This window comes from Idiotropiscis lumnitzeri, chromosome 13, assembly GCF_059441095.1.
Source record: "Idiotropiscis lumnitzeri isolate Australia: NSW breed Sydney's pygmy pipehorse chromosome 13, RoL_Ilum_1.0, whole genome shotgun sequence".
Taxonomy (NCBI): Eukaryota; Metazoa; Chordata; class Actinopteri; order Syngnathiformes; family Syngnathidae; genus Idiotropiscis; species Idiotropiscis lumnitzeri.
The window spans coordinates 2,721,468-2,736,258 of NC_142403.1; the positions used below are offsets into that span (position 1 = coordinate 2,721,468).

Genomic DNA, 14,791 nt, shown 5'->3' on the forward strand with positions numbered 1-14,791 from the left:
ACCTTTTGAGGCGGAGCGCCCATTATGCGGACCAAGTGCACCGCTGGGCTGACTGCGAACATTAACTGCCTGCACATTGCTTATAAAGAGAGAATGCGGGCGTGGCTAAGGACAGCAGGCGGACGTGAGAGGGGAGATGGGCGTGAATAACAACGCAAAGGCACGCCCCCAGTGCAAAGCAGCCCCCAATGCCCCTATATGGGCAAACGTGTCTGCTAGCTCTGTTGTAAGGGCTTTCGCAAAAGCCGGCATTAAGAGGAGCCGCACGCAGCAGCGACACGGGAAATCTGACAATGACGAGAGGGAACCTGGCGTGTTTGTGGGAGAACTTGCCCAGCTGTTTATTTCTGATACAGAAGACAATTTTGATGGATTTGTGGATGATGACTGATTAATAATAATGTGAGTACATTGTTAAATAGTTCAATAAAATACAACCAAACTCAGTTTTGCTCCTGTTGCCTTTTTAAAAACAGCTACCCATGCTATCTTCTGTTTTAGTGTGCATGCATGTAAACTAAGGTATTGTATGTTAGGATGGGAGGCGGAATTTTAATGGGCCTCCACTCTTATGCTATTCAGTTGATTTGGGGTGATAGTTTTAGTTTTGATGTAACACCGTGACCGCACATCGTTTGTTGATTAGTGACTTGCTCACACCGGTATTGTGTCGGCATCCCATCTGAGGGGCTGCGCGGCAACGAGACGGCGAGGCAGACTGATAATGACTCTCGTGTTTGGTGGAGAACGTGTCCAGCTGTTTATCTTGGATACAGAAGACAAGGACTTGGTGCAATTTTGGATGAGGACAACTTCAGCACGTTGTTAAAAGCTAAAATAAAGTACCACCGAACTCCCGCTGCCATTTTAAAAACGCGCTAGCGCGACTGAGCAGCCAGCGCGACTGCTCGGTTGCTCGGTTCTGTTTACGCCCAATGATACGTTGCGTTCTATCTATGTTTCAATACAGAAATAGCACCCTCAACTGGTACTGCGCCCTTTGATACGGCGCGCCTTTTGGCCGTAAAAATACGGTATGTTTAAAGACTGAGCAGAGATCAAACACTTATGTACAGACCTGCACTTCAATACATGCAGAATATAACTTTGTGTGTTGTGATCATGTTCCAAGTGTGTCTTCACCTTTAGGTCCTTTCACTAGCTTGATATCCAATATTTTATCGCTAAGGCTCTTCTTGCGTCGTACACACAGTCTGACGAGACCTCCAGCATCCTTCAGTGCCTCCACCGCCCCACTGTGGGTCACTTCTCTGACGTCAGTCTCATTTACTCGGACTATAGAGTCATTCACCCTAAACACACACACAACAAAAAAAGTTTATGAGCTGCAGTTTTTAAATTAAAATTACGGTTTGAATGAATTTGAATTAAGAATATATTTTGAATGAATTTGAAATAAGAATATATTTAATAGTGCGGTCATTGATTACATTTTTTTAACTAATTGATTGCAAAAAATCCCATAATTAATTGTGATTAATCACATTTTTCAACTACTATTTTTTGTGACGCTTGCAACAGGCATTTACTTGAATAATATCCTGGAATTAATGTAAAATCACCTAATATGAAGTGTGTTTTAAATCAAAGACTGTTCTAATAGCTTTCTTTGATCCATGAATATGATCGAAATGGAATCGGGAATTTTTATTCAAAGCAATTCTCCAAACTTTCACAGTGTATTTAGTTCTGTTTACAAGCACCACATTCCGGGACTGTTGGTTTTAAAAGGCCCTGTGGTAACTTGAGCACGGGGTTTTGTTCTAAGATGATGTACTAAAGATATACAGCTAATATTTCAATTTGGCTTAGCAAAGTATGCACATTTATTTTTGAAGTAAATAAAACTGAGTTAACCGAGTTAAAATATGTAATCGCACATTTTTTTAAAATAAATCTTGCGTTAACGCTTTAATTTTGACAGCCCTAATATTTAATAATCGCTTCTATTTATTTTTTCAAATAAAATTAGAATGAATATCAAATTTCTTGCCAGTGTATCAACATGGATTGCAATACTTTTTCTGATATTGTAAAACAAATCATAAGTTTTTATAGAGAAAGCTAAATATCGTAGAACTAAGATGTAAAGTGGTGTTTATGTTGATGTTTGCACTGAAAAAACATGTCACACATGAGCTAGAGCCTATTGTGGAGAAAACCACATTCATATAGATTAATTATATATAGCAAATAAATACATTACTAACTACTGTTTCATACAATCAGTTATAAAGTGATGTCAATTAAATAAAATTTTTGGGCACATAAGCGTGCTTACTTGAGTCGTCCATTCTGGGCTGCGGCCCCTCCAGGTATAATCTTGGTAATGAAGATGGACGGATCTTCTCCAATATGGGGATTATCAGTCCCTCCTGCAATACTGAAGCCCAAACCTGAGTTACCCTACACATAAACAGAGATAATGTATGTCAGTAATGTTAATTACAGTAACACTACTTCTACTACTAAGAGTAATTATAACAACATGGTCATTTCTAGTCACTGAAACTACAACAATGACCAACAGGTAGGGTAAATGACAACCTAATAGTCTGCCTGAGAATCAACTATTTTAAATGACCAACACCATAGTGTGACTGGGCAAAGAAACATTCTACAGATTTTTCACAAATTCTTCAGCAAACGTATCATAGTATTTTTCTTCTATTCCTTGACACTGGGTATGAATGTGCGTAATTTCTATTCCCTGTTTGCGTGTACATCTATAACGTCTTTAAAGCAGAGCCAGTCAAGCAGACAGATCCAGGTCACAGGAGACTAGACAAAGCGAGAGGGATGGCAAGAGAGCCTCGGGGAGACACAAAGGAGAGCATAATTGAGAGAGGGGACAGAAGAACACAGAAAGAAAGTAGAGGAAAATGGACAAGGAATGGGGTTCATAAAATAAAGTTGGGAAAAATGGTGACAAGGGTGCCGAAAAAATAAATATATGATAGGTACAACAGATTGAAAAGAAACAATCTGCTGTACCTATCATATATTTATAAGCAAACAAGTCTTGAACAAGGTAAAGTCTCAAACCGCTCCTGTTGTTCAACCTCATCACACTGACATCTCTCCCATGACGGAACAAATGAAATACTGACTTCTTCTAAACATTTTGCAGAAGACAAATTACCAGAGAAATATGGACTTTGTAATGCCACAGCGATTGAGTTGTCTGCTTCCTTTCAAACTTCCTTATACAATTTATTTAATACCACAGCAAATTTACGACTGACTTAAAATGATTTCTGCCAGTTTTGGTTTTGGATAGAAGAGTGATACATTTTCAGAATACAAGTCACTTCAGCACAGTAGTAACTAACAGAAACACATGTTCGTGGCATCCTTATATTTTTACCCGCTCCAATGTGATTTCCTCATATTCAAAGTCTGCTTCTGCTCCATTGACCTGTTTGGGACAGTACATGGAAAAGGAGAGAATAACATTTGTAAGTATGACAGAAACACCGTTAATATAATATAAGACGTTTGGCACGCTGCTGCGGTGCCCTCGAGCAAGACACCAACAGACCGCACCCAAGAGTGTGGGACTTTTTTTCCTCTTTCAAAATGTAACCTTCATTGAACATGACTCACATCAGACTAGTTAAGTTAGTCAATGTTCTTGCTTAGGAGGAGATGGGTGAGCTCACTCTCGCTTACATTGTCGAATGAAATCTCAAGGGGCTGTGTAATCTCCTCGTCTATAATCTGTGTCTCTTTTATCTGAGATTAGTTTCAACGAAATTTTCTTCACTATACCATATTCCATTTGCATGTACGTCAAAATTACCCATAAAAAAAAACCGCAGGCATGAACATAACTACTACTACTTTCCCCCCCACTTTTTTTAACACTCACCTTTTAATGTGAAGCGGCTCATTTATGAATGTTTACTGACCATCTTCAAGCCGCCAATAAATTTACTCATAGTCACGCCACATCTGACCAATTCCCAGTGGACCAATGAAACGGTCAGAGTCTGCCCTCACCTTTGGAATGTACACGTGTGCTGTAAAACTTCGTAAGTGGTGTGTGTGTAGGAGCACGCGGCTATGTTGAAGCAACTACTGAGCATATAGAATATAATGGGATGAGCAAAAATAATTATCTCGAGTTGAGTTTAATAGACATAGGCAGCGAGTGCCAAAACAGCTCTCTCTGCAGTGAGACTGTTATTTGTTTGGTGATTATCTCCCACCATCGCTGACAACTGACAGGACTGAACGTCTAGCCATGGGGCGACATCCGCTCACGTCACCTGCATGTCCCCAACACGTAAACTAGTTTCCAAAAATGCCGCACCGCTGTGTGGTGAAGCTCACCGCCGATTTTGCCTCATATGACAAAGAGAGACAGAGCTTCTGTGATTCTATTGTGTAACTAGCCGCGTTCAGCATTGTTCGGAAAGAAAATGTCTACAGATGCTTTAGGTAAATAAAAGTTTGAAAAATCCATCTGTGTGATCGCTTTGCACACGTGAAATTATTATTTTTAATAAATATGTTCTTATTATTGAAATGTGAAAAATGTCAAGTACAATTAGAATTACTAAGTGAAACTTAATGAAAGGAAACTTTATTTGCTTGGATTTCCAGGCAGTCAATCAGCGAGTAATTCCAGAGTAATTACATAATAAACCGAGCTATCGACAACAGACACTACTTTTCTGTGGCAGCTGGCAACCAGTAAAATGACATCTGGGCCCGTATTATTCTGGATTTACCATTTAACCATTGTTTTTCAAAAGAATTAGGGCAGAACGATGAATCTAAATCAAACACTGTAGTTAAAGACAAATTTTCAAAGGTTGCAGTTTTGTTTTGTTAAGTATTTTTTAGGGTGAGGGGATGGTAGAGAATTCCAGGCATAATAACCATCCAATAAAATCAAGCTCGTAATGTCACGATCTCCCCACCTGTCATGACACTGCCAAGGACATAAATATTTTCTGCGCTTCCAAATTATACCTATCTATCCTATTTTACAAATGATTCATGCAGAATGTCCGTGTTATTTATTTGTTTTTATTCCAAATATAAAGGGATGACTTGTATCACAACTTTGCATACTTAAAAATTCAGCATCACTGATGATATATGATGTGGTACTTACATATGGAGGTGTGTCGACACTGTCTGTGTGGACCACCAATGGAGGGGGGTTGGCCTGCAAAATAGAACAATGTTAAAGATACACTTAAATTATACGACACAAATTCACCATTTTGAGCAAATAAAAACAACAGTGCTTACTCGTCTCATGTTTTGGTACAGCATATCGAATACATCTGCTAGTGATTGTTACCACGAAGCGACTGCATACACCGCATGACATACTGCACAGCCCTTACAATCGACAAGGCTAATGTACTACTAAAATGCAAAACATAAATTATGAGGCCCATTCAACAATCAAACAATTGATGCTCAAAGAATTTACTTGCACATTCATTATTTACGTGCCACTTAGCAATACAACTCTCCACTACATTTTAGTAGTATACTGACTGGTCAAAGTGTGCTGTTATAAACAATATCAAAAAGCAAAGCTGTGACCTGACTACCTGTGCTCAATTATTTCCCCCTCAACAACATTTATAGCAAACAATACAGACAAGGGCTTTCCTTCTTTCCGGCTTAGTAAATGCTCTCAACCCAATCACATTCTCCTTTTGTACTAGATCACGTTCCTCACAACCGTTTAACTTATATCTCTCCTATTTTCCCCCATCGCACATTCTCCACACACTACATGCAATCCAACGTTAGAGTCCTCTTCCATAAACCAAACATCCGTTAGCCAGTAAATGAAGGAAAAGCTCTGTGCTTGCCCAGCATCCCAACAAAGCTATAAACTAAATGAACTGACCACCCGCATCAATGTGCAACAAAGCAGGGATAGCATTTATTTCTCAATACTAATCGCAATCGCTCTCATCCATCACATCCCTTGAATGTCTCTATCTCGCTCTCTCTCGCACTCTCTCTCTCTCTCTCTCTCTGTCCACCACATGTCCAATCTGTCAGTCATGCTGAATGGATGCTTGATCCCACATGGGAACCAAAAAAAAAAGAGAGGATCAGAAGGATTAGACACATGTGGGAGGAGTCGACTCGACAACAGTAATGAGGAGCAGAAGGTGCTGATACATGCAAACAAAAATCCGAATGCACAAAAACGACAAATTTTGCCTGAACAAACAAATCTATAGAGATAAAAAGTAATTATTTATTTTATTATTTGTGTATATTTTCAGATTATTAATGATAAGCGGTTTCAAAAATCAATGGAAATGATATTCCACCCCCCAATAAATAAATAAATAAAAATCGGTGTCATTTATTTAACCTTTACTTATTAATTACAAAGGAATGCATCTTTGTATGGATTTATTTGTGTATTAGTGTGCGATTAACAGAAAACGCAGTCGCTCAGTCAGCTGTTGATTCGAGTAGCACGCCAAGTTAAACTGCACAATTATGTAACTGTGTGTGTGTGTGTGGTAAAGAGTCCATGGATTTTTTTTTTTACATTTTTTAAAGACATTCTAATAATTAAATAAGCTCAAAATTCATCATCAGACAGTTGCTTAGTGCAGACAATTATATTCGCTAGGACCTATTATGTTTCATCCTGTCAACATTTAAGAATAGGTCTCATGACACACATTCAGAATATCATTGGTTGGCATCCGCCTACACAAGTTATTTTTACTTACAGAGTGTGTTTTTCTTAGTCATTGCTTTAATAACAGAACAATTATCAATTTGCATTATGAATCAAATAGAAAAGACAGATAAAAATGAGAGAAATGTCAATTTATATAGTGATTGAAAGTATACCGGCTGCATATCAAACATCCATTCATCCATTTTCAGAACATGCATGCATTAAAAAGAAAAAGATCAATCTGTACAAAAGTCATATATTTTAATTTGATTAAAAGTAATATTTCATATTTCACAGATGGCAGATGCTGAGATGTGTTGTGTAACTGTGATGCACACATACTCTATACTAAATGGGAACTGTTCACCATTTCTTCCTGATATGTAAGAAACTTCATTTGCTGTCCGAGTTAATCAGATAGAGTTTGAGTCTAATGAAATTAGATCTGCCAAGCTAATCACATTAATTTAGACTCAGACTCCCTCCCATCTCCTATCGGTGTGTCCAGATTCACAGCAACAGACAAGTGTTTGCATTTTTGGGTCTTTTACCTCTTTATGCACAGATTAAACCAAAAGCAAGATTTTTTTTTTAACTGGTATTCTAATTTAAACAATTTGAATAAAACATGTTATTTTGAGTTGAGTTGAATCACAACATTGTTTTGCAACAGCTTCGTCTGTAATTTGTCATGATTGAGAACTGAAATTAAAATGCAAAGTGAACTTGAAAAATAGGTAAGAAAAAATTAAAGCATATGTTAACTGTCCAAAGCACATCATATTGAGGACAATTTCTGGTAAGCGAATGCACACAAATTGACTGTAATCCTTGCTTTGGTTAAATAATTACTAGGGAGGGGGACACAATAAAAACAGTTCTGGGACTTTGGGCGAGTGGCCAGGTACAGTGCGGACTGGTGGAAAGAGTTCATGACAATTTAGATTTCTCATGTAACCCAACATGCATGGCTTTGATGTTCATGAGGACCTGGGACAAATCTAGATGCTGTTACTTATTAGTCTGTTTGTGCTCCCAGTCTGAATGTTACTTTCGAATTAGAGGTGCCCTGATCCGATATTTGTATGGGATTGCAGTCCGATACCAGCAAAAAAAAAAAAAAAAAAAACAGTATCGAATTTAACTGGTCAACGCCCAAAATCTCCAATATTAACACTCATAGACAAGCAGCCCATTCCCTAATCCACTCCTTGTCTTGTATCCAGCAGCTGCCGGATCTCGCATGCAGTGCCCACGTGATCAAACCAACCACTCCTTTAAAGGAGTTTACGAAGAAGATGTCGGCGGTGTGTTTTTGTTTTACGTTTTTGTTTTTTTTATAAATATTGAAGCTTACGGTTAAAAAAATTAAAATCAAGAGCGCATTAATATCATTCAGTTGAATGAGAGCCGTAGCAAGGCTCTTTCGGTGGTCAACCGCACAACGGTCATGGGCCGGGGTGGAGGCTTCAGGTGGAGGCCGCCCAACCGATCGGATGCAGGAACGTGAGGGTGAACGAGCAGTGCCTTTTCTTTTTAACAGAATTCATACCTTCGCTGCTGGATACAATTATCGTATGGAGTTAATCAACATTGGGTTCAATGTATGCTAAATTGAATTGAAATTTTGTTTCAATATGTATGGAGCTGAAATTCACCTATATTGGCCTGTGTTCTGCACTCACACAAAAAATATCCAAGAAATTAATAGCAACTGATTACTTAGCACTCCGGTTTCCTCCCACATTCCAAAAACATGCACGGGAGGTTGATTGGACACTCTAAATTGCCCCTAGGTATTAGTGTGAGAGCGAATGGTTGTATGTTTATGTGTGCCCTGCGATTGGCTGGCATCCAGTTCAGGGTATACCCCGCCAACTGCCCAAAGCTTACTGGGATAGGCTCCAGCAGCCCCCACGACCCTTGTGAGGAGAAGCGGTACAGTTAATGGATGGATGGATAATTACTTAGGATATTTAATTTACAACAAAAAAAAAAAAACTCAACGTCTGATGTCTAAATACTTGTCGCCAATGCAACCTACCTGCACATGGGCTTGTATTTGTGGAAAGTGGTGCACGTGAGATGGTGGTTCCATAGAGTACAAATTCCACATGTAGGACTCATTGGGCCAAGGTCTGCTCCCCACCTTTCCTTTGGTTTTGCTCTTTGTTGGACTCTTTGTCACACTGTCTCTCAAATTTGGGAAATGTCCTCGAGAGGCCCTGTTGGCCAGGTGTGTGGGCAATGTGCTCCACCCATAACCACTCAGGGCTGAGCACAGCGGTATTTGTGGTGAGTGAAACGGATGGATAGAAAGAGATTGCGAGCAGTGCGGCAGAGGAGGACAATGTTGTTGGTACTCTTGGAACAAGGAATTGTGACTGTTAGATTGGGTCTGTGCCAGCTGCTGCTGATGGTGGTGATAGAGTTGATGTGATGATGGCGAAGAAAGTGGGTGACCTGGTGATGCTGGAGGGTGAAACTGTTGCTGGTTTGGAGAAAAATACTGCAGCTGGTGATGGCTTGGCGAGAGGCAGATCTGATGGTGACTTGCAGAGTGCAGTAGATGATTGGGTGATTGTGGCGCCAGTTGGTAGTTCTGTATTGGTGGCGCGAGCTGACAGCTTGGAGACGGTGGGGCTATGTGGTAATAGCTCGGTGAAGGCGAAGGAAGAAGATGTTTGGGCGAATGACATCCTTGTTTTGCTGAATGAGTATTGCGCTTTGGCGAGTGGAGGGGGGAACGCTGCAATTGATTTGTTTGGACTTGCAGAAATTTCTGGCTATGCTTTGAGTGAGTGTGGCTCTTGCTGGACTTGACCTTCCCTTTGCCAGATTTTCCCTTCGAAGAGCCACTGGGCTTTTTAGGGCTACAACAGAATTCATGGCTGTGGAAGTAAGTAGTCATATCTGCAGAGACGTATCTGTAAACACAACATACATTATGACATACTTCTGTCGTGTTTGTGATCTTCTTCTTTGCCTCTTTACTGCATCATCACCTTTACAGGGATGACAAAACAGTAGCTCTTCAGAATCAGTTGTGTCCAAATAATGTAGGTCAGGCCATCAAAGAACAACCAGACTCTCTGCGCAATGTTGGATTGGGTTTCCACTTTTCCTGTTCATTTGTCTCAATACATTAGACAAAAAATATCCACATTGGTGTAGACCTTTTCCATGCCTGCTGCTTTGACAACAGCATGAATTGAATTCCTAAAAAACAAAGCAACGTCCTTAAGTGTGATATTAACATCTCAACGTGTTTTATGGGTGGGGTCAAAAGTAATAAAATTCTGTACAAAGAAAAGCAGGAAGGATCTTTGGATTGTGACGCTCCCGATTGGTCTTTGCATTAGGACAGAGAAACAATTTACTGTAAGTCAGCTCCAACATTCCAAATGAAGACTTTGAATTTCTGCGCTCCACTTATCAGTCTCTCCGATAATGCATGTTATCCAAGGTCAGGATGCTGTTAAAACATACTCCAGCTTTGTTTCTGAAATCCCAGTCACTCCACTTGCGATGGGTCAATTTATATTCCAAAGGGGAAGACGAGAACCTATAGCTAAACACGTCTTTGTCCTGAAAAGGTTTAACACTAAGGAAATTAGAGAGAAAGAATAAACATTTTCTTTGCTCGTCATCATGACTTGATATTAAAAACTTTACATTAGCTCACATCGATGGACAATTCTCTTTCTTCTCAGCTGCTCTCATGTCTATGCTCCTTCCCCTTTCCTCTAAGTCTCTGTCCCCGTCTCTACAACTCGGATGCACTCTCTCTCTTCCCAGGCCGGCCAATTAGGGGCTTCCCTGGTCTTTTGCACATGACAGCAGCCAGGCATGACTAATCGATAGGAAAGCAAGGCAAGCGCTCACATTCACTGTGGAAGTGTAAGAGTCCTAAGCTGTGATTGGTGGAGAACAACTTTTTTGTTCTTCTTTTAAAACAAAACATGGCAAGCCAAGTCAGCTGGAATACACAAAAGTTGTGTTTTGCTGAGCGTGCCTCATCAAACTGACCTATTTACTATCAAGAATGTGTTTGTACATAAACGAAGTGCAATTGCAATAAAGTGCCGTAAAAGCTATATTCAATAAAATACATATTTAAACTTCTAAACTTGATGTAATTTTTAAGCAAATATTCACTCATTAAGTATTTGATGCTTGCAACCCGTCTCGAAAAAGCTGTGCGTTACATCATTTTCCCTATTAACAAAGCTCAATGAGCATTTAGGAATTGAGGACACTAGTTGTTTAAGCTTTTTAGGTGCAATTCTTTCCCATTCTTGCTCGATCTCCAACTTAAGTTTTTTGACAGTCCTGGGTCGCTGTTACGCTATTTTTTTGGTGCATAATGCACCACAAATTTTCAATGTGGAACAGGTCTGGACTGCTGACAGGCCAGTCAAGTACTACCACTCTTTTACGACAAATCCACACAGTTTTAATCGCGTAACACGTGCAGAATGTCAAAATGAGGCTTGGTATTACATAGCTGAAGTAAACAGGGATATCCCTGAAAATTACGTTGCTTGGCAACTATATGTCCCTTTCTGCATGTCACCCATGTCATTGGAACTAACACACCCTCATATCAGCACAGATGCTGGATTTTGAAGTTTTCCCTGATAACAATCTTGACGGTCCTTTTCCTCTTTGCCCAGAGGACACAATATCCATGATTTCCAAAAACAATTTTAAACGTGGACTCGTCAGACCACAGAACACTTTTGCACTTTGCATCAAACCATCTCAGATGAGCTTGGGCCCAGAGAAGCCGGGGTGTTTGTGGGGTGGGTATCGTTGATATATGGCTTTCAGTTTTCATGGTAGAGTTTCAACTCGCATTTGTTGATGTAATGATGCACTGTCAACCAGCAATGGCTTTCTGAACTGTGGGCCTTTGTGACAGTATCCTTAATACATTTGTGCCTGTTTAGAATGCAGTGCTGCTAGAGGGATTGACGGTCACTGTGATTAAATGTTGGTTTTGCTGCTTATGTACAGAGATTTTGCCACTGCTCATGCAGTTTTTCTTAAAGTGCTGACCCTTGCCCAATCCTTGTGAGCAACAGAACCGTTCGGGATGCTCCTTTTATACCCAATCATGACACTCAACTGTTTACAATTAACCTGCTCACCTGTGGAATGTTCCAAACAGTTGAGTCCACTCCACAACTTTCCAAATCCAAAATGAGAGAATTTGTGAAAAAACAAATACAAAAAATCTTTATCATGTTGAACATTAAATATTTCGTCTAGTTTTGTATAGTGTATTGAGTAGAATATAGTTTGAAAAGGATTTGCCAATGAATTTGTTCTATTTTAATGTATGGTATTGTTTGGAATCAGGGTTTGTATCTACAGGATTTTGACCAATGAAATGTTATTTCGATTAATTACAGAGCATGTACACACATCATCAAACTGTGACCTGTTAGTTAACATAGCTTCTTATGAATATAGTTGCAAATTGATATAAAAGCATGTACATTCATTCAAAAGCTCAGTTGGTAAATATTCAGTACCAAAGGTATCAGGTGAAGACTTGTTACATTATTGCACTACAGAACTCATGAATATCTCTTTCTTAAGATACATACATTTGTGTTTAATTTAAAACCACGGTTAGTATTTGAAATGGCAGTCTTGGAGGCTAATAATTTCTTTTCTATTTATGCTCCTTAAAGTTCATATCCAGCATTTGTAAATTACATCACTCCATAAAGCTACCTCCTTCCTTTGGCCATCTACAGCTGGTATTTGAAAATGAACATGGCTTACTGATTTGTTCGCCAACTAACTGATCACATCAAGAAATGGCTTTGAGGTCCACATCTATAATGTCAGCTAGTATATGGCACAAGTTGCTCCTAGAAAAAGGCCAGAGAGAATGACAGAGTAAGGGACATTGTAAAGAAGCACCCATGTAAAGAGAGCAGAGAGATGAGAGAAAGGCTGTTCTAGTGGGTTAGTGCATGTAAAGTGCTGCCAGTGCTGCAGGCGAGCTGCTCAGTCAGGAGAGGAGTATGAGCAAGAAGAAAGGGCAGTGAAGAACACAATATTAAATGAAGCTAACACTAAAATATTGCTTGAAGGTAAGCGGGCAAGGGGGCGGTGACTGCTAAGAAATGAGGATAGGAATGAGGCAGATTCAGCATGTTGCCTCGAAATGAGGATAAAGTACCAATGGCGTAAGATGAGCAAATAAATGGCAAGATTCATCAGTTAGAATTTGTGAAATTATTTACGCAATTTTTCTGCACTTAAGCATCTCACATATACTGTAGTTGAATCCCTTAATGGTGACATGCAGTTTTTTACTCATAATCTAAATTAGTTCTCAGGCATGCTTTAGCAAAAATACTCTGAAGATTAAGGATTATAGATTATATAGATTATTTCTTGCTATGGTAAAATGAACTCATTTTAAGGGCGGATCTGTCTTGTGCAGTGCACCAGCCCACATCCTGTTCGGTATACTGCACAACTGCTTGCCCCTCTGTGGCTTAGTTTTTACATTTATTTGTTTAAATATGTGTAAATCGAGTTACAGCAATTAGCTCACAAGCACTGACATAAAGATGAGTGAGAATTCAGGAAATATGTGAAAAACTGTTGTTCATTGGTCATGTCACATCCATCCTATCAAAGTACACACACACACACACACACACCCCACACACACAAACACACGCACGCACGCATGGCGCACGCACGCATGCACACACGCACACACTGGATAGCCAAGTGAGTGCTGCTTTCAAACTTGGCCTTACATTTGGCACCTTCACAGTGAATGTGTGAGAATTCATTGCCCACTCAAGATATTGGTTTTCAGTTCCAAACTTCATATACATTAAGTGATTTGTCACCTGATGAAGTAGAATGCAGGATTTTCCTCAGCGCCAAACCCTCCTCCTGTCCATTCTGCACTATCTTCCAGTGTAATTTAATGTCCTGCCTGACATAAACTTGCACTGCATCACAGGATCAGGTTTACAATAGTGGAAGCCAATACAGCAAGGCAACATTAATTGACTTCCACACTATGATATAAAGTGAATACCATAATACAGTCTGCTCGGTGAGCAAATTTCAAGGGAATAAAGCCAGTATGTATTGGGTGGGTTGTGTCAAGAAGAGACTGGCATAAAAACTGCGGAAAACAAATCATGCAAAAGACTGCAGTGACCCCCTGATGGGACAACTCAGAACAGCAAAGCCTTTCTCTAACTAAATCCAAGACTGAAATATTGAATGCAAACACCAGGGGGCATCAACTGCCACGGACAGAAAGGTTGAAACAAATACACAGGCACAAATAATGAGCAATGTACTGTGATCTATGTGATAGTGACACTATTGGACAGAATATATGATAACAGGCGGCACTGCATGTCAAAAACCATCTGGTTTCAATAACAGGAACATATGACAGACGAAAAACATCTACGTCACAATCCTGACAACTACAATTTGCATTCAGATCAGCTTTTAGTATAGGCACGCTGTCAGAAATGTGAGTTCATGAAAGCACTGTAAATATTAGACGAGAGTTCCTTCTGGTGTGGAGTTCGCATGGTCTCCCTTTGCTAGTATGAGTTTTCAGACGACAATCTGACTTCCTCTCACATTTCAAAAACATGCTTTGTTGGTTAAAGGAAGGAGGATGCGATAAAAAAATATGCTACCAACAATCTGCTATAGTAATGTATTATATATTTCCACCCGAACGTATTTGGTAAATTGAGCCGGAAGTTCAATGGGTATCATGCAAAATCCTATCTTAACATTTTTTTTTTCTATTCCATGATGAACAACTATATGTAAAGCTTGGAGTCCAGTATTCTTGGTAATGTACGTTCAATAAAATGGATTTCTAAATTATTTTATTCTAATTGCGTGCACTATTTTCTAGTTGTATTCCATGAGGACGCAAGAGTGAAGAGGTGTGTAGGTCATCTGCAGGTATTTTCTATTCCATTGTACAATTATCTCTTTGATTTTCACAGACTCTAGCGGTCATTAGTGTCTCCATTGTGTCAATTGTCAATAAATGCCGTGGTGTACTGA

At 39.5% G+C, this 14,791-nt stretch overlaps 1 protein-coding gene across 3 annotated transcripts in view; it reads right to left on the reverse strand.

Annotated features, from left to right (window-relative positions):
• LOC148324040 (discs large homolog 1-like protein) overlaps positions 1-14,791 on the reverse strand; it is a 105,505-nt gene that overhangs the window by 38,836 nt on the left and 51,878 nt on the right. For 2 of the 3 annotated variants that reach the window (XM_088312479.1, XM_088312481.1), the window contains 4 exons: positions 5,147-5,200; positions 3,389-3,439; positions 2,303-2,427; positions 1,144-1,313 (listed from right to left, as the gene is read on the reverse strand). In XM_088312479.1, coding sequence (XP_088168605.1) covers positions 1,144-1,313; positions 2,303-2,427; positions 3,389-3,439; positions 5,147-5,200 — 400 coding nt within the window. Of the gene's footprint in view, positions 1-1,143; positions 1,314-2,302; positions 2,428-3,388; positions 3,440-5,146; positions 5,201-8,747; positions 9,631-14,791 lie in introns of all 3 variants that reach the window. The other variant, XM_088312480.1, reaches the window with a different exon arrangement.